Here is a 20,749-nt window from a genome sequence, read left to right as displayed (position 1 = left end):
GGGAGTAAGTTCAGGTCCTGGAAATAGTACCAATTCCCATTTCCCAGTACAAAATACAAAAAAATCAGCCCGTGGTGTCTGCGGACACACACACGTAGGTGACTACCTTTTTGACGACTTTCAGTTGTAGCTGTTGTTCTACCACATCCAGTAGAGGTCCCTTACAGCTGGAGTACAGCATGCGATCTTTAATACCACATCTGTAACCTGGCATGGAGTAGATAAATACTGTGGGAAGAAAAATAATAAATTCAACACATTTAGAAAAAACAGGTGAATTGTAGCTATGTGTGACTGGAGTTGTGTTCCAGTTCTACACACTGAAATTCCCTCACTGAACATAAATAATTTTATGCAATCCTTTATTTGTGAGAGATGTCAGGACAAGGCACAGTTAAATCTATTTCTAACAGTGGACGTGCAGGAGTAAAACGGACAAGGAAGGTGATCTATTAAAGAAAGCCATATGTTCCAATGAAAGAGTATATCACAAAAATGCATAATTACAGCTGGCTAGCATTGAGTAACAGATTGTAACTTCATTGAATGTTCCAGCTAGCTTCATATTACTGAGGAGCAGATCTGGCAATTTATGGGTATTAAAAAAAAAATCATTCATGGGTTGTGGGTGTCGCTGGCTAGGCCAGCATTAATTGCTTATCCCTAATTACCCTTGAGAAGGTGGTGGTGAGATGTCATCTTCAACTTCTGCAGTCTATACGGTATAGGTATACCCATAGTGCTATTAGGGATGGAGTTGCATGATTTTGACCCAGCGACAATGATCATTTAAACCTTCTGATTACAGTAATTCAATATAATTCTCTTTTTCTTCACAGGCATAAACATACAAATGCATTAACTTTATGGAAAGTAGAATCATAGAATTTACAGTGCAGAAGGAGGCCATTCGACCCATCGAGTCTGCACCGGCCCTTGGAAAGAGCACCGTACTCAAGCCCACGTCTCCATCCTATCCCCGTAACCCCACTTAATCTTTTTTGGACACTAAGGGCAATTTGGCATGGCCAATTCACCTAACCCGCACATCTTTGGACTGTGGGAGGAAACCGGAGTACCCGGAGGAAACCCACGCAGACACGGGGAGAACATGCAGACCCCGCACGGAGAGTGACCCAAGCTGGGAATCAAACCTGGGACCCTGGAGCTGTGAAGCAACTGTGCTACCGTGCTACCCCACGGTGGGGTAGAAGGCCGAGAGAGGTGGCCGTAGGGGAGTGGGTGGGGGGAGGGGGAGGAGGGAGGCGAGGTTGAAGAAGAAACATAATTGGGGCAGCACGGTGCGAGGGCTCAATGGACAGGTGAAGAGATCTTGGGTCTTTGCGCATGCAAGGATTTTAAAAGCAGAGGTGGTCTTTCTGCAGGAGAAACACCAGCTTAGGCAGTTTATGAAATGTTGTTAATATTGGTCTTTAATATTTGCTAGACAATGTTAATGTATATAAATCAGGCAGTGAGAACTGGGAGGGTGAGGAAACATTAAAATTGCAATTAACATTTTTTTAAAAAGAGCAGCAAGGTTCCCTAATGGTTGAGCAGGTTGACTTCACCTCATGGTGTCCTTCTGAGCCACCTGGATCAGGAAAGTCAGTGCTGAGATTGCTGATCTTATATAGGCAAGGGTTGGGGTGGCCTCAGTACCCATTAGCAAGGGAGTAAAATCACATGTTAACCACTGGAGTACCTGTTAAACAGCAATTGCAAGGTGCGGACAGGCTGGGTAGTGATGCCCCTATCGCAAGGTTGAATTGTTTGCCAACACTGACTGTCTCTGTTTGTATATGAACATTTGGCAGGCATGTTGGGGGAGCTAGCAGACACGACTACGAGAGGAGGGAAGAGGAGCAAGTAAATAAAAACCAGAAAACGCAAAATGTTTCAGTTATACATTTTTGAGCTTACCAACAGACTCTAAGTAGTCTCCCTCATGTGCGTGCTTATAGAGGAAGAAATGATAGCGAGCAGCATTACTTGGGATTCTCTTTGGCAAGTCAAGGATGTCAGTAACATCTGTATGAACCAAGTTGATGGTTTCCTTCTCTATATCCAGTTTCTGAGGAGGAGAGGAGAAAGAAATATAAAAAAGCAGTTGGTCCAGCTATACATATACTTTATTAACAAGAATAGCTTGTAAAAAGCTTGGCTAAGAGCACGCAAAATAAGCCTGTTGTCTCGTCACATCCTGGCACTTGAGCAGAGGAGCATAGAATGACACAGCACAGGAGCAGGTCACTCAACCTATCGGGCTTCTTTGATAGAGCTATTAAATTTGTCCTGCTCTCCCTGCCCTTTTCCCATTGACATTTAAAGGGGAGAATTTGCAGGGCAACGTGAGCAGTGAATACAGACTACTGCATTAACCATAAGGCCACAGATTCCATAGCTACCTTGATTATACTTCCTCCTGTTTTCTGTAAGGACTTTATTCCATTCTCTCAGTTCCTCACTCTGTGGCATCGATTCCAACTATGCCACCCTTCCAACCAGTGCTTCTGCCATGCCTTCCTTTTTCCTCAACTGACATCTGAATACCCACTTCCCATTCCAGGGCACCTTCCCATGCGAGTACAGGTGACATCTGCCCTTTGACCTCCTCCCTTGCCACTGTCCAGGGGTCCAGACACTTCTTCCAGATGAAATAGTAATTTACATGTGAACTTCTTTCAATTTGTATTCACTACTCATGATGTGGCCTCCTCTACACTGGGAGGTCAAATGCAGATTGGGTGATTACTTTGCAGAACACCTCAGTTCAACCTGAAAGAGTGACCCCCGAGCTTTCAGGCATTTGCCAATTTTAATCTCCATTCTATTTCCACTTTGATATTGGCCTCCAATGCTGTTCTGATGAAGCTCAAAATCAGCTCAAGGAACAACCAACATCTCATCTTTTGATCAAGCTCTTTACAGTCTTCCGGACTCAACACTTAAGTTCATCAATTTCAGATTGTAACCACTGCTCCCATTCTTTCCGACAGCAGTTGCTGGGAATGATTCTTCTTTGTCATTTCAGCTCCTCTACATCCATTGTTTGTTGCTTATTTTTCCTCACTCCCATCTTCTTCGGCCTTGCACCATCAATCATCCTTTTTGTATTTAACCTCCCTTTATCCAATTGATTATTTCCTTTTCTTCTTTCCGCCTATCCCTGCATTCCCTACCTCTACATTTGTTTAAAACCTGTTACATCACTAACTTTTTCCAGTTCTGATGAAAGATCATTGACCTGAAACGTTGGGTGGAATTTTCCCGAAAAATGGCTAAGTGTCATTTTGGGCACGACTTCCATTGCGATCTTCCCACCCACTTGGGCATTTGTTTGGAGGGGGGCATGATTTGCACCGACATTGAGAAAGACGGGGTCTAAACACCCCACTATGCAGTCACCGAATACTCCACCCCCTCATGCCTAACGATAGTGTTAACCTAGATGGCACTGCCAGGGGGTGTCCCCAACCACCTGGGGGCTACCATGGCCCCAGCCTGGTCATCACATCTAGTCTCCATTTGTGGAGATCAGTAGTGAATTGCCCTGACTTCACACTGCACCGGCAGATGGAAAAATTACAGGAACTGTGAGAATCCAGCTTAAAACAGACCCTGCAGATTTAAATAAAGATTTACATGTGCTAATTTTGCTCACGATCAGCGAGGACATGAACCAGATTACGTCTGCTGGGAGAGCCCGGGAAAATCGCAAATTGTTTGACGCATGGCACAAATCCTGTTTCAGGGCTTATGTCCCTAACATAGCAGGATTTTTGCCGGGTGCAAAGGGGCTGGAAAATCACCCCCATTAATCTGTTTCGCTCTCCACAGATGCAATGTGATGTGCTGAGCATTTACAGCACTTTTTTTGTTTTATTACAAGTTATGTCTTATACATCACAGGAAAACACCAAGAAGCACAATGTTAACATATTTATTGCCAAAAGTGAGTCCAAGAATGTGATACATCTTCTATTTTTGAGATATATGGCCATGTTGCTTATCAAAGCAAAAGTAAAGTATCAGTAATTCTGTTGCAGTTTCCAAATGAAAGGTCTGTTCAATTTACTTTACATATATATTGTTAGATGCAGCCTTACAGAAGTGGGATTAAACTCATGCAACATGACTGCTTATTCATCTAAAAACATGAAGTCCCAGGATTAAAAAACTGTTTGAACATTAGCATTAGCTATTTGCAGCATGTCTAAATGAATACAAGTCACTGAAAAGAAACTACTATCTGTATACCAAAAGAGAAAATGCTGGAAAATCTCAGCAGGTCTGGCAGCATCTATAGGGAGAGAAAAGAGCTAATGTTTCGAGTCCATATGACTCTTTCTCAAAGCTCAGGAACCAGACTAGGCTATACTATCGGTATAGCCTAGCCTGCACCTGTGTGAGCATCAACAGTGTTTCAATGGCCTATTATAATCATAAAATTAAGTCCAAAAATGTGCAGGTTAGGTGGATTGGTCCTTGCTAAGGACATGCTAAATTGTCCTTAGTGTCCAAAATTGCCCTTAGTGTTGGGTGGGGTAACTGGGTTATTGGGATAGGGTGGAGGTGTGGGCTTGAGTAGGGTGCTCTTTCCAAGAGCCGGTGCAGACTCGATGGGCTGAATGGCCTCCTTCTGCACTGTAAATTCTATGGGACCCTAACAGCACAAGATTTTTCTTTTGCCAATGAATTTCAACGGTACTTAATAACTCTTTTCCTTTCTCCCAAGCAGGTTAGCCGATTCTAATTTATTTTATTACTCTGCTCCTAGCTAATAAGGACAAGTAACACCAGTTGTATCAGAGTATAATGAAATTGTCCCAAGGGAAGTGTCACTGTACATGAATCTTGTAGTGTTCGCTCGTATACATGCCGAACCCATATATTTTGTTACACGCAAGATGCAGCCTTACACAATTCTGAAATTAATTCAATTTACATTGAATGAAAAGGAAATTACATACCATCTGGATGTAATTTATCTTCTTCTCTTTAAGTAAGAGAAGGGCTGCAATGGCACTTTCCTGGATTGGAAATGCAATACCTTGCATTGTCTGGTGCTTACTTTGGACACTGATCTCAGTCTTTACCTGGAATGGCAAAACATGAAATTACTACATAATCAGACCGCAATTGGCATCTTCTTCACCTGCTTCATAACAAAACATGACTGACCCAAGGACACAATTCCACAATGTAAATTTTTTCACCAGGGGTTCCTGACCTCTAGGCTCAGCAAGCCCTCGAAAATTGTTATGTAATCGGAATTTTACTGCAGAAACTGTACCTTAATTGCTACTCTCGCACACTTTCTTCAGCCCAACACCAGTTTGCAAAAATATGCAGAGGTTGCTGTAAGAAAATCAGCTGACAACATTAAAGGGACATTGGAAGATAGAAATCTAGGGGTTCATATATTACAAATTTTGATGGTGACTGGAAAGGCTATTAAAGAGGTATACAGGGTCCTTGACTTTGGAGGCATAGAGTACTAAATCAACTTCAATTATGCTAAACCTATCTAAGCCATTGGTTCAGCCCCAATTCTAGACACCAAAGCTTTGGAAGCATGTCAAAGCCTTGGAGCGGGTGCAGAACAGATTCATCAGAAAGGATGACAGCTTCAGTTATGTGGAATGATTTCAAAAGTTGCGATTATTCTCTTTAGATCAAAGAAAGCTAAGTGGAGATTTAATAGATGTTTTCAAAATTATGAAGGGCTTTGATGGTGTAAAGGAGGGGTGGTAAACGGATTCAAATTAATTACCAAAAAAAACACACTGTAGAGGTGAGGAGTATTTTCTTTATGCAGCAAGTTATGAAAGGGTGACGACAGCAGATTCAATACTAACTTTTAAAAAGGAACTTGATGTGTAGGTGAAAAGGGAAAAAAACTGCTGGGTTATTGGGAAAGAACAGGGGAGTAAAACTAATTAGATAGTTCGTACACAGAGCTGGCACAGGCAGGATGGGGTTGACTGGCCTTCTGTACTGTATGAATCTGTGAACTGCCTGTCTAAAGGCTCAACAAATTATTGGATTTCAGACAGTGACAGCCTAGTAATAGAGCAAAAGTTATTTATTCAGGAGATTCCAGTTAAGTTTAAACTTGCTTACAAATGCCCTAGACACAACAGCTAAAAAACCTTTGGCACTTTGCGCCATGTCACTGCAGCATTCGGGAACCTCAATGTATTCTACATGGTCATGAGAAAAGACACTGGCTTGTAACCATGATTTCCCACAGAGGATTTGTTAGGATGGACAAAATGGAGGGAGTGAAAAGAATATCAGACACTCCCATACAATGAGGGGGATGTAAAAACCCAAGAGATTAACCTCTTGGCAATTATAAAGATACATTCCAACAACCCCACTGCATTCTTGAAATGTAGCTTTTTACATATGTTTTTAATCTTGTGCACAATAAACACCACTAAGTTTCCTCCTAATGAACTGCAAATAATTCCAGATGAACCACGCCTAATCACGATCCTTAATCATTCAGAGGGTGGTGAATCTGTGGAACTCTTTGCTGCAGAAGGCTGTGGAGGCCAAGTCACTGAGTATCTTTAAGACAGAAATAGATAGGTTCTTGTTTAATAAGGGGATCAGTGGTTATGAGGAGAAGGTAGGAGAATGGGGATGAGAAACATATCAGCCATGATTGATGGGCCAAATGACCTAATTACGCTCCTATGTCTTATGGTCCTATAATACAAATGCCACTATTAATCAACAAAGCCCAATTGAATGGACAGGTAGAGCTTATTTCAGGACTGAGTAAATGCATATTACAAGGTTTACAAATATTTAGCTATTTATTTGTAAGTACTCAAGCATGAGTAGTAGTTTTGAGGTAACAATCTTTGTGTTTAGGGTGGCACGGTGGTGCAGTGATTAACATTGCTGCCTCACGGCGCTGAGGACCCTGGTTCGATCCCGACCCCGGGTCACAGTCCATGTGAGTTTGCACATTCTCCCTGTGTCTGCATGGGTCTCACCCCCACAAACCCAAAGATGCGCAGGGTAGGTGAATTGGCCATGCTAAATTGCCCTTTAATTAGGAAAGAAAAAGAATTGGGTACTCTAAATTTTTTTTTAAAAAAACAATCTTTGTGTTCGCTGACCTCTTACAGAGGTTTTTATACTGAATAACATATAGGAATAGTTTGTGATTGTGTTCCATCAGAAAAGTTGCATATTTGTGACACTTTATTTTGGTGCATTTTCCAACCATAACCAGACTAGATTTTTCAGCGCACTTTACAAAAATGATGTGCGTCATTTAATGTGAGGATAACCCAGTTTGTAATGTATTAACGGTGAATCGTGCATATTGTGTTAATGTATTATCCTGTTTATTGTGGTACCACTCCACCTTATTCTCCGAGAAACTATGGTGGCATTCTGTTTTAAAAGAGCAGTTACCCCATTAATTTTTAACTAGTTAACAACTTTGTTAAAATAGCAAAAAGAAGCAAATGTTTACTTCTAGCATGGTATAAAAATGGTTCTTCGGCAAATTAACTGGTTCTTCATTAAATTAGTTGCCACGGATCCCTACAATCTTCAAAGAATGGCTGCCCGCAATGCCGCTGACTTGTTTCATTGCTGTCTTCTGTTCTGGTCTGATGTATTCCTTTACATATACATAGTGTACACAATAATGAGGATGAGGTGTGGATAAAATTCTGGATAATTTTGACTCTGGGCATAAAGGAGGTGTTGGCGATTTCGCCTCCTAAATAGCAAGCTGCCAATCTGACATTGCTTACTTTACTGAAGTTGTAAGTTCTGCCAATTCATCTTCAGATACTTTAACCTCCAAAAATTAAAACTATTCAGCGTGTCTTCGGTTGCACGCTGTAAAGAGTGGGCATTATCCAGTTTCTACAATTAAAAAAACAAATATACTTTGTCAAGCCTTCAACATATCCACGGATATTTTCCGTCCTGTAACTTATCTTGCCCGTTGAACCTACTACTATTGTGTGATCAATTTGTTATTCTATTTGTACAAATGTGCAAAATAGACACATATTCTCCCCACTCTTATAACAAAGGCATTGTGTAATTGGTGTTAGTTCATATTTCAGATCATGCACTGAACTGATCCTTTTAATTCTTTAAAATCTATGTGAGTGGCTGTGACTGAAATTGCAGGATGGCATTGAAGTTGAAAATAGCAGGAGAGAAGGGGAGAAAAATAAAGTTATTGTAGAAACCAGTCATGATTTAAGTGTCAACCATGATTCAGCTGGTAGCACTTCCGCCTCAGAGTCACGAGGTTCTGGGTTCAAGTCCAACTCCAGGACTTGAGTACTAAAATCCAGGCTGGCACAGTACAGCATCAGGGATTGCTGTACAGTCAGCAGTTCTGTCTTTCAATGAGATGATCAACTCAGGCCCCATCTGTTTGCTCAGGTGGATGTGAAAGATGCCATGGCGATATTTCGGAGAAAAGCAGGGGACTTAATCGCTGGTGTTCTGGACAATATTAACCCCATAAACAATGCCACGCGATTCTGTGAGAGTTTGCCATGCGCCTATAGGCTCCAGTGTTTCCTACCCTTCAAAAGTACTTCAGGATTCCAGTATGTATTTGAACTATCGGATGAGAATATGATCAGACTTGGGTGTACTGACTCTCTGTGGTCAAATAGCCTGCCAATATTTGGATGATGAGCGAATGCCACACACACAAGTTTAACATATAAGCAGCATGAGCGGAACCTTATGGGCAGGATAGAATTATTTAAAAATAACATACAGGATGTGGGTGTCATTGGCCGGGCCAGCATTTATTGCCCATCCTTAATTGCCCTTGAGAAGGTGATGGTGAGCTGTCTTCTTGAACTGCCGCAGGCCCTGTGGTGTAGGTGCACTTATGTTTCTTTGTTCTTTACCCCGGAAGTGTAGAAGATTTTAGTTTAGACGGGCAGTATAGTCAGCACAGGCTTGGAGGGCCGAAGGGCCTGTCCCTGCGCTGTACTTTTCTTTGTTCTTTGTTCAATGACATTGCTGTTAGGGAGGGAGTTCCAGGATCTTGATCCAGCGACAGTGAAGGAACGATGAGATATTTCCAAGTCAGACGGTGAGTGACTTGCAGGGCAACTTCCAGATGGTGGTTTTCCCATGCTTCTGCTGCACTTGTCCTTTTAGATGGTACTGGTCATGGGTTTGAAAGGTGCTACATAAGGGGCGAAATTCTCCCCCAACGGCGCGATGTCCGCCGACTGGCGCCAAAGACGGCGCCAATCAGACGGGCATCGCGCCGCCCCAAAGGTGCGGAATGCTCCGCATCTTTGGCGGCCTAGCCCCAACATTGAGGGGCTAGGCCGACGCCGGAGGGATTTCCGCCCCGCCAGCTGGCGGAAATGGCGTTTGTTGCCCTGCCAGCTGGCGCGAAAATGCGGCGAATGCGCGGGAGCGTCAGCGGCTGCTGACAGTTTCCCTGTGCATGCGCGGGAGCGTCAGCGGCCGCTGACAGTTTCCCGCGCATGCGCAGTGGGGAGAGTCTCTTCCGCCTCCGCCATGGTGGAGGCCGTAGCGGAGGCGGAAGGGAAAGAGTGCCCCCATGGCACAGGCCCGCCCGCGGATTGGTGGGCCCCGATCGCGGGCCTGGCCACAGTGGGGACACCCCCCGGGGTCAGATCGCCCCGCGCCCCCCCCCCCCCCAGGACCCCGGAGCCCGCCCACGCCGCCTGGTCCCGCCGGTAAATACCAGGTTTGATTTACGCCGGCGGGACAGGCAATTTCTGGGCGGGACTTCGGCCCATCCGGGCCGGACAATTGAACGGGGGGTCCCGCCAACCGGCGCGGCCCGATTCCCGCCCCCTCCCAATCTCCGGTACCGGCGGCCAACGGCCATTCTCCGACCCGGCGGGGGGTCGGAGAATGACGCCCAAGGAGCTTTGGTGAGATCTTGCATCTTGTAGATGATACACACGGCTGTCACTGTGGTGGTGGAGCGAGTGAATGTTTGTTGAAGGGGTACCAATCAAGCGTGCAGATTTGTCTTGAATGGTGTTCATCTTCTTTTGTGGGAGCTGCACTCATCCAGGAAAGTGGAGAGTGTTCCATCACACTCCGGATTTGTGCCTAGTAGATGGTGTACAGGCTCTGGGGAGTCAGGTGAATCACATGCCGCAGAATTCCCAACGTTTGCCCTGATCTTGTAGGCACAGTATTTATATGGCCAGACCAGTTCAGTTTCTGTTCAGTGGTTACCCCAAGATATTGATAGTGGGGGAAATTCAGCGATGGCAATGCTATTGACTATCAAGGGGCAATGTTAGATCCACTTGTTGGGGATGGTCACTGTCTGGCAATTGTGTGGCACAAATGTTACTTGCCATTTGTCAGTCCAAGCCTGGCTATTGTCCAGGCCTTCCTGTATTTGAACGTGGACTTCTTCATTATTTGAGGAGTCTCGAATGCTGCTGAACATTTGTGCACTCATTAGCGAACATCCCCACTTCTGACCTTAGGATGAAGCAGCTGAAGATTGTTGGACTTACGACGCTACCCTGAGGAACTCCTAAGATCTTCCGCAGAGCTTACATCTGATCTGCTGATTGTGGAATCACTGAGATCTCTCTATTGCTGCTTACATGCAAGTAGGCCTGTTTCACCAGGGGCGGTGTGTGTGGTGGTGGTGGTAATCAACAGGAGATTTCCTTGCCCATGTTCGACCTGATGCCATAAGACTTTACAGAGTCCTCAGTCGATGTTGAGGATTTCCAGGGCAATTCCCTCTCGATTGTATACCACTGTACTGCCACCTCTGCTGGGACTGTCCTGCTGGTGGGTCCGGTGACACCCAGGAATGGCGATGCTTGTGTCTGGGGCATTATCTGTAAGGTACGATTCTTAGGGTATGACTATGTCAGGCTGTTGCTTGACGCATCTGTGAGGTAGTTCTCCCAATTTTGGCACAAGCTGCTCAGATGTTAGTAAGGAGGACTTGACAAGGTTGGGTTTGGCCACTGTCGTTCCCAGTGCCGAGGTTGAAACCGGGTAGTCTTTTCTGTTTCATTCCCTTTTTATTGCCTTTTTAGTGGTTCGATACAACGAGTGGCTTGCTAGCCATTTCAGAGGGCATTTTAAGAGTCAACCCTATTGCTGCAGCCAGATCACGTAAGGACAGCAGATTTCCTTCTGTAAAGGACATTCTATGGTCTATATAAATTCTATAATGTATGGCTGTTCCTCCATCATCTCTGGGTCAAAACTCTGGGTACCTAACAGCACCATCACCATATAGCCTGAAAGTTGTTGAGGGGGCTTCTCACCACTTTCTGAAGGGCAATTAGGGAGGGCAATAAATGTTGCCCTTGTGTGAATGAGTAAAAAGCAACATGAAAAAAAGGAAGTTGCTCTTGTTAGTAAAAAAATAAACTAACCAAAACAAATGAAGTTCTTCCTCTGCAAGTTTCTATTCTGCAAACAAGCTACAGGGTACAGTGTGCAATGTTCACCTGACAGCTGTTGTTCTTTTTTAATGTATTTGCGGAAAGTTTAAAATAATGAATTGAATTATTTACAGCAAATTCACACAGCTTTCTAAAAACAACCAGAAGAATTCAAGGTGGTGTTTTTTTGGTATAACTCCTACTGACATACTACTCTGCTTTTCTGTCATGCAGGGAAAAAACAAAACTGACTTGACAAGACAGTTGACTGAAAGGGCCAATTTAAAAATAGAAGAAAGGAGTTCCTGGTTTAAATGATTATGTCTGGGGTCCTTGACGTTTGTGTTTCTGAGGACCCGCCCCCTCCAGCGTTATAAAAATTCCAAAAACACCCTGTAACATAAGTATTTTTTCAGTATAAAAATTAGTCATACAATGAAGCAATACATTTAATATAACTTTTGTTATATTTACTTAGTGTGACCAGAGGATTGATTGTAAAATGCTCAGTGTTGTATGAGGGAATGTAAATGCTCAGTGTTACAAACAAACAACAACAACAAAGAACAAAGAAATGTACAGCACAGGAACAGGCCCTTCGGCCCTCCAAGCCCGTGCCGACCATACTGCCCGACTAAACTACAATCTTCTACACTTCCTGGGTCCGTATCCTTCTATTCCCATCCTATTCATATATTTGTCAAGATGCCCCTTAAATGTCCCTATCGTCCCTGCTTCCACTACCTCCTCCGGTAGCGAGTTCCAGGTACCCACTACCCTCTGCGTAAAAAACTTGCCTCGTACATCTACTCTAAACCTTGCCCCTCTCACCTTAAACCTATGCCCCCTAGTAATTGACCCCTCTACCCTGGGGAAAAGTGTTGTATGAGGGAGAGTTGCACTGGGAAAGTTTGGAAGCCAGAGGTATAAAGTTAATGATGAACTTCTGGCATTAAGACTACCTATTTCTTCCTCTGTAACATCGCCTGACTCCGTCATCAGTTCATCTTCTGCTGAAACACTCGTCCGTGCCTTTGCTACCTCGAGGCTTGAGAATTCCAATGTACTTCTGGCTGGTCAGCCTCATTCTACCCTCTGTAAACTTGACATCATTCAAAACTCTGCTGCCCCTGTCCCGTTCACTCATCACCATTGTGTTTGCTGACTTACACTGGGTCCCTATGAAGAAACAACTCCAATGACCTTGGGCGGGATTCTCCGCTCGCCGGACTGGATGAATTGGGGAAATAGACTTGTCTTTTTGATGCTACTGCTGACAGCCTCAATGCATTCCCTGTTGGCCAATTGCTGGTGCATATTTCTCTGAACCAGAACACCCTGCATCGCCATAGCTGAAGCAAAATGATGTTCCCTGACCCTGTCCCCACCTGTAATTGTTGCGCTTGTTGTCTTTGCATTGTCCATCCACAAGGCCAAAAGCACTGAACAACTAGATTGGCCACAGTTAAATCAGAATGACAGGGCAAACAAAGATTTTTGATCATGAGAGCCACTGTTTGGGACAGAGGATGAAATGAGATTTTCTACTGGCTATTTTTGGTGGACCCCTTGAAATATTCTTGCAGACCCCTAGGGGCTGCCAACTCCCTGTTGAGAACCTCTGCCATACATTGCTGATTCAAGTGGCTCATGAATTTACTGGTGCAGTTCTGAAATTGGTTCTGATTATTCTAATCATCAGGGTAAGAATTGGGTGTATTTTGAATTGCACATACCACTTAAGACATAGCTATTACATTGAACATTGAGCCCCAAAATCTATCTGGCCAGATTGCCTTACTGAAGTCTGAATTGCAGTCTGCCAGGTCATTATCACATGACAGTCAGAGAGGTACCTCAGCCAAGTATCCTGTACTAGCGTATTCAAGTAACAGCTGTGGATCAATGGGTGCATCCTCAGGCCTCTGACTCAGAAGGTTCTTGGTACAAGTCCCATTTGAGAGAGATAATTATAAAACTCTTGTCGAATAATTCGGAAGTGCAAATATTTGGATGAGAGGTTAAAATAATAATAATCTTTATTGCCACAAGTAGGCTTACATTAACACTGCAATGAAGTTACTGTGAAAATCACCTAGTCACCACACTCCGGCACCTGTTCGGGTACACTGAGGGAGAATTCAGAATGTACAATTCACCTAACAACACATCTTTCGGGACTTGTGGGAGGAAACTGTGCCACCCGGTATGGACAGTAGTTAGCACTGTTGCTTCACAGCGCCAGGGTCCTAGCTTTGATTTCCGGCTTGTGTCACTGCCTGTGCGGAGTCTGCATGTTCTCCCCGTGGGTTTCCTCCAGGTGCTCCGGTTTCCTCCCCAAGTCCTGAAAGATGTGCTGTTAGGTAATTTGGACATTCTAAATTCTCCTTCTGTGTACCGAACAGGCGGCGGAATGTGGTGACTAGGGGCTTTTCATAGTAACTTCATTGCCGTGTTAATGTAAGCCTACTTGTGACAATAAAGATTATTATTACAAGGCGCTTTGGAGTATCTTGAGGATATATATATAAATGCAAGAGGTGGTAGCACAGTGGTATAAATACATAAATAAATAATCTTTATTGTCACAGTAGGCTTACATTAACACTGCAATGAAGTTACTGTGAAAAGCCCCTGTCGCTGGATTAATAATCCAGAGTCCCAGAGTAATGCTCTGGGGATCCAGGTTCGAATCCCAGCACGGCAGATGGTGAAATTTGAATCTGGAGAAATCTGGAATCAAAAGTCTAATGATGACCATGAAACCATTGTCGATGTTATAAAAACCCACTTATGTCCTTTAGGGAAGGAAAACCTCGGTCCTTACCCAGTGTACATGTGACTCCAGATCCACAAATGATTTGGTTGACTCTTAAAATACCCTCTAAAATGGTCTAACAAGCCATTCAGTTCAAGAGCAATTAGAGATGGGCAATAAATGCTGGCCCAGCCCAGCGACGCCCACATCCCATGAACGAATAATAAAAAGGTCATGCACCTCTTTCATTTTCTTTTACTAGAGTGCAATATTTGTCTTGGTCCAGAATGGCTTTGTAAATGCCTATGGATTACTGGTGAGGAAAAACAACACAAACAGGCAGAAATGTTGAAGAGGTAGGCAGACTATTTGATTAAGGCCTAGCACAGAGTTTGAAGGCACTAGCTTAAATCAGTAAGCTTCAACGAGACTAGCAATTTATAAAATTATTCCCCCAACAATTACATCCTCTCTGTGAGTTGAGGTAAATATCTTCTTCAAAAAAAGCTGCATAGATTCTTCGCTGAGAATGGGATTAGTGATCATGGGGCAGTTAGTGATGCTGTGACAAAGAGGAAAATGTTACCTCAATGAGGATAACCAAGGCAGGGCCCAACTGTGGTGAAAACTCTGAACATCTCAAGTTTTTGCTTCATTACGTTTGGCCTTCAGGGTGTATTCATAGAACTTTAAGAAACTGAAATGGGTGAAGGGTGGTCTGGATTGGAGCTGGTTTATTCAGACTATTTGACTGGGTTCGACCCATCCAGATTTTGGGTTCTTTTCTTTTCTTTATATCGTTTAAATTTGACCCCATTATTAACAAGATTTGTGGTTATGATAAGGACATTTTAAACTGGGTCATACCCCAGAATAGCCGACTTAAAAGAAATCCATTTGGATGCCATTTTGCTGGCAATCATGGTTTGTTATGTCTGAGTTGAGCTTCTTAATAAAACCCAGAGGCAGAGAAGGGTCAGGTCATTTTGAGTGGGAAAGGGAAGAATGCCCAATTGTAAGTAAAGGGCAGTTTTCATTTTTCCACTTCTTTGCATATGAAAACTGTACCACGATCCACTTACTGCTTTTTGCAGTCACATTTTTAAAACATCAAATATTCATCATAATGGAATTAATAAAATATAAACCGATAAAATTCATTATTAACAAAGGGATGACAAACACGCTAGGCAAGAGATCTACATTTATAGCCTCAGATTATTTTAGAAGTAAAACATTAAAAATAGAAATTCTTTGCTCTCTGTTGCCAAGCTAGTCAGAGCATAACATTTTTGATAGTTTTACTAGGAGGAAATGGTTTATCTTTAAACGTCGATAATGCTGTAGGTAGAGAACAGATAACGCAACAAAAACAAACTTGAAGAACTGAAGGCCTACCATTGTGCTGCTACACTTCTGAAGGCATGTGAAGGGCAGAGAAATGCAGCAGAAAGTAAAAACATTATAGCAAAGTTCTGTAATAATCAGGAACTGGAAACGCAATGGCTGTCTTTGTTTGATCTGCTGTAATTATCAGCAATAGTCCATGAGTGAGTAACAGTAATGGATGCTTTGTCAATAGACTTGCTTGCAGGTATGAAGTGGTTCTGAATTTGGAACCTTCCACAAGCCACTAAGGCACTTTGAAACAAGATAATACATGACCACTTAAGTGATACACATTTTGTTCGTCACAGGTACAACTTATAGTCTCTACCGTCAGGCGGGATTTGCTTGACTCACCATTAACTTTGTCTATGTTCTTGAAGGTGAACTTTATTTCAACGCAAGTTTGATAAGCTAACGTTTTCTATAAGTTTGCATTAAGTTGAACAGTTCATTATTTGAACAACTGCAAAGGAATATCGTGCAACAGGAATTAATTTCTGACCGCAGAGATTTCTTTCTGACCACCCCTGTTTTCATGGGGGTTTTTAATTGTACACACGGAGAATCATCAAATCAAATCAAGTATCGAAAATAAGAACTGACTAACATGATTGCAATTGGATTGCTGAATATTCAGGCCTGACAAAGACATGGGCAGGATTTCCCTGCATTTATCTGATGCTCCCCGACAGGCTGAAATGTGAGTTAGAAACTGCCACTCATCATGATGTTCCCCAGAGTGGTCTATTAATGGCAGAGGGTAAGTTTGCTGCCCAATTAAGGATGACTGGCGGGCTCTCAAAGCTGGAGGACCAATCAGATGCCTTCCAACCTGGAAGGATTCTACAATGTAAGAAAGAAAAAGGGTGCTTACCATGGTGGCAAATCTTTCCAATGTTTTCAATGTCACCTTTAACAAGATGAAGAAGAAATTGCTTAGTGTCACAAGTAGGCTTCAAATGAAGTTACTGTGAAAAGCCCCTAGTCGCCACATTCCGGCGCCTGTTCGGGAAGGCTGGTACGGGAATTGAACCGTGCTGCTGGCCTGCCTTGGTCTGTTTTCAAAGCCAGTGATTTAGCCCTGTGCTAAACCAGCCCCTAAAAATGTATTTTGCAGCTGGGCCACCACTATAGGCAGTTGAAGGGTGGAGAGTTGGGGAGCTACTCTATAGGGCTACCTGTGGCCTCTCAACCTACCTGGATCACTGAAAGCACCCTCACCAGCCTGTCCCCACACCCCATCTGCCTCCAGGAGGCCAGCACCAGTCACCCAAACTGAACGATATACCCGGGAACCTGACCAGAAAATCCTAGATGGCCTCCTTTAATTGGCCATGTTGGCTACCTGTTTTTGCAGGGGGTGACAGGGCTACCTGCCAGCATTATATCTCTGCATAAATGGCAGTGGGGAAGAGAAAGTGGGGTGGAGCTGGGAAACTAGCATGCTGGCCGAAGGGACTATCTTTAGCTCCAGCCTGCCTCCTTTCCAGTCCTTGTGAGGGCTCAAAATCCTGCCCATGATGTGTAGTTAAGTAGTCAGTCACTTCTGATTCCTTATTAGTTCTGGAGTTTGGAAATTTTTAAGTCCAATCACTGGGCTTAATCCAGTAAAACAGGAGGTAGAATATGTACTATGATAACTTCTTGGTCCTGTGTCTCTTCAGTAGGATTTGAAAATTGGACTTCCGGTGGAGGGCCATGGTGTGAGTGGTCGCACACAGGGCTGCTCCTGCTTGATGGCGCAGAAAAGAGCTCTTTTTACCTGAAATCGGGTGCAACTTCGACGGATAAGTGTAGCTGAAGGTCGGAGAAGTTCCACCCAGGAGTGGCATGTCTGCTGGTTATCAAACCCGGCCGAACGCGAAGGACTTGGCCAAGGCATTGGAAGGGACCTTTGGCGCAGCAGCCAGTGGAAGGATGGTGGAGGAGGGCGGGTAAGTGCAAGTAGGAAAGCCCCAGATGGAACAGCAGATGGCCTTCATCAAGGAAGAGTTCCACCAGTAGAGGAAGGAGATGCAGGGGGATCGCTCGAAGGTCATCGAAGGAACTCTGGCACCCCTGAAGAGATCAATGGAGAGGGTGGAGAAATGCTTGGAGGCGCAGGCGTCGCCGATCTGAGAGAGTGAGAGGGTGATGTCGGACCACAGCAATAGGGTGGTAGCATTGGAGGCAGAGCTCTTAGGAGACCTTTGCAAGGCATTGAGAGCAAAGATGGAGGTGCATGAACAGAGGCCTAGAAGACAGAATCTGTGCACAGCGGGTCTGCCTGAAGGAGTGGATGGTGCGAGTGCCACGAGGGAAGTTTCGAGGATGCTGGTAAGGCTGGTGGCAGGTGGGGTGCTGTACATGGTCCCTGAGGTGGACAGAGCACACAGGTCTCTGACGCAGAAGCCTAGGGCAGGGGAGCCGCCGCGGGCAGTGATCGTGAGGCTCCACAAGTCCTTGGAGAACAAGAAGATTCTGCATTAGGCCAGGGAAAGCGCAACTGCGAATGGGAGGGGAACAAGGTCCGAACATACCAGGACATTGGAGCTGAACTGGCAAAACGGCATGCGGGTTTCAACAGGGCCATGGCGGTGCTGTACCGACAACAGATTCACTCCATAGTATAAATATTCACCACAGTCTCTGACTGTTAGCTTTGACAAAGAGTCGTTGGACTCGAAACGTTAGCTCTTTTCTCTCCCTACTGATGCTGCCAGACCTGCTGAGATTTTCCAGCATTTTCTCTTTCGTTTCAGATTCCAGCATCCGCAGTAATTTGCTTTTAGACAGCGGATCATGTTCGGGGTGCTATACCCTGCAAAACTATGGATGACCTATGAAGAACAGAAATGCTAATTTGAGACCCCAGAAGTGGACTATGACGTTACCAAGGAGCAGGAACTGGGGGAGAACTGAATTGAACAATTCTGGGAGACTGAGGTGCTGGCACTTCGAAGTAATTGAGAACATGGGTAGAGTGGGGGTTGGATGGAGTTTTTTTTTTCTTTTCCACGGACGTGAAGGGTTTTTCCTTCTTTTTACTGTCGAGTCGACAAAGGGTTGCAGGGGTGAAAGTTTGTAAGGGGACGGCTGTTCCCCCCCCCCTCCTTCTGCCTGGGGCTGTGCTTTTTCTTTTTGTTTGTCTTTGGGGAAGGTGACCTGTGGTTTGAGATGTCTTTGTTTGGGTGGGGGAGAAGGGGTCAGCAGGGAGCCTTCTTCACAGAACAGAGAGGTGAGGGCGGGGAGGGGTGGGGGGTCAGCAGGAGGAGCCTTTGGGCAGGAGTTGCTATCCTGGCAGGTAATGCTGGTTGTGGTGAACACCACTAGTAGTATATTATATGTATTATGGCACTGCCCGTATATTATAGGTACTACGGTAAATCCCTGCCTGCTGGTTCCGCCCAGCAGGCGGCGTATAAAAGTGTGTGCTCTCCTACGCTGCAGCTAGTCTGGTTCCAGCTACAGGAGGCACAACATCTTGTTCAATAAAGCCTCGATTGTTCCACCATTCTCGTCCCGTGGTAATTGACGGTACATCACTGGTGAAGGGAAGTGAAGTGGAGGAGAAGGCCGAGAGAGGTGGCCATAGCGAAGAGGGGGTGGAGAGAGGGGGAAGGGAGGGTGATACGATGAGGCAAGGTTGGAGAAGAAACATCGTCAGGGGTGGAGAAAGGGGCCAGCTTGGATGGGCCAGGTACAGGGTGAAATTAACGGGGGATAGAGCTGAAAGGTGAGGATGGCGGACGGTAGAGGGGAATTGAGGCGTAAGCCCCGGTATGGCTGATATCATGGAACATGCGAGGGTTCAATGGACAGGTGAAGAGAGCTTGGGTCTTTGCGCACCTAAGAAATTTAAAAGTGGAGGTGGACTTGCTGCAGGAGATGCACCTACATGTGAAAGACCAGGTTAGGCTGAGGAAGGGATGGGTTGGTCAGGTTTTCCACTCAGGATTTGATTCAAAGTCGCGAGGGGTGGCAATTTTGATGAGTAAGAAAACGGGGTTTGTGAGCGTGAAGGAAGTGAGGGATCCGGGTGGGAGATATGCAATGGTGAGTGGGGTATTAGAAGGGATGTCGGTGGTATTGGTGAATGTGTGTGCACCGAATTGGGACGATGTAGGTTTTATGAGGGGGTTGCGGGCAGCAATCCCGGACATGGCCACGCATCAGTTGATTCTGGGAGGAGATTTTAATTGTGTCCTAGAGCCGGGGGTAGATAGATCAAGTCCCAGGTCAATGAGTAGGATCTAATGGCAAAGCAGCTGGGTGAGTTTATGGAAAAGATGGGTATGGTGGACCAGTGGCGTTTCAAGAACTCAAGGGGAAGGGGGTATTCCTTTTTCTCACATGTGTATAAAGTGTATTCAAGAATTAACTTTTTTGTGGTGAGCCGGGAGATTTTGGTTAGGGTGGAGGGGGCAGAATAGACGGGGATAGTAATCTCAGACCATGTGCCCCACTGGCTGGAGATTCGGCTTAGATCGGGCCTGGAGCAGAGGCCGGATTGGGGGCTCGATTCGGGGCTGTTGGCAGATAGAGGGGTTTGTGACAAATTGCGGGCTGTGATTAAAGATTATGTAGAATTGAACCAAAATGGGGAGGTGTCGGCGGCCACATTTTGGGAAGTGTTAAAAGCGGTGGTTTGAGGGGAGATTATCTCATTCAAGGCACATGCTGATAGGGAAAGAGGGAGGAATATGAACGGCTAATGAACGAGATCGTGGAGGTAGATAGGAAGTAGTCGAGGGTGGCCACCACGGAGGGATTGGCGAGGAGGAAACAATTACAGGGGCAATTTGATAGGTTGACCACGGTGAGGTGGGGGGGGGGGGGGGTGAAGAGGGGGACATGGAATAGTTCTTAGATGAACTGGAGTTTCCACAGTTGGAGGAAGAGAAGAGGCAGGCGCTAGAGGAGCCCTTGGGGTTGAGGGAGGCATTGGATAGTATAAGGGGTATGAAGTCGGGGAAGGCCCTGGGGCCCGATGGTTACCGGCGGAATTCTATAAGGAGTTCACAATGGACCTGGCACCACATCGCGTGGGGGCGTATATTGAGGCGTTGGAGAAGGGGGAGCTGCCGGAGACGATGATGCATTCAACGATCACATTAATGCCAAAAAAGGGGAAAGGCCTGTTGGAATGTGGGTCGTATAGGACCATATCGCTGTTAAATACGATGTGAAAGTACTG

At 45.0% G+C, this 20,749-nt stretch overlaps 1 protein-coding gene across 5 annotated transcripts in view; it reads right to left on the bottom strand.

Moving 5' to 3' along the window:
* Positions 1-20,749, bottom strand: part of twf2 (twinfilin-2) — a 149,989-nt gene that overhangs the window by 7,836 nt on the left and 121,404 nt on the right. For 2 of the 5 annotated variants that reach the window (XM_072472942.1, XM_072472943.1), the window contains 3 exons: positions 4,974-5,099; positions 1,924-2,074; positions 107-228 (listed from right to left, as the gene is read on the bottom strand). In XM_072472942.1, coding sequence (XP_072329043.1) covers positions 107-228; positions 1,924-2,074; positions 4,974-5,099 — 399 coding nt within the window. Of the gene's footprint in view, positions 1-106; positions 229-1,923; positions 2,075-4,973; positions 5,100-15,582; positions 15,601-16,447; positions 16,484-20,749 lie in introns of all 5 variants that reach the window. The other 3 variants (XM_072472939.1, XM_072472940.1, XM_072472941.1) reach the window with 3 other exon arrangements.

The sequence above is a fragment of the Scyliorhinus torazame genome, chromosome 13 (genome assembly GCF_047496885.1).
Source record: "Scyliorhinus torazame isolate Kashiwa2021f chromosome 13, sScyTor2.1, whole genome shotgun sequence".
NCBI classification, from domain to species: domain Eukaryota; kingdom Metazoa; phylum Chordata; class Chondrichthyes; order Carcharhiniformes; family Scyliorhinidae; genus Scyliorhinus; species Scyliorhinus torazame.
This window is presented reverse-complemented; position numbering and strand designations above follow the sequence as displayed.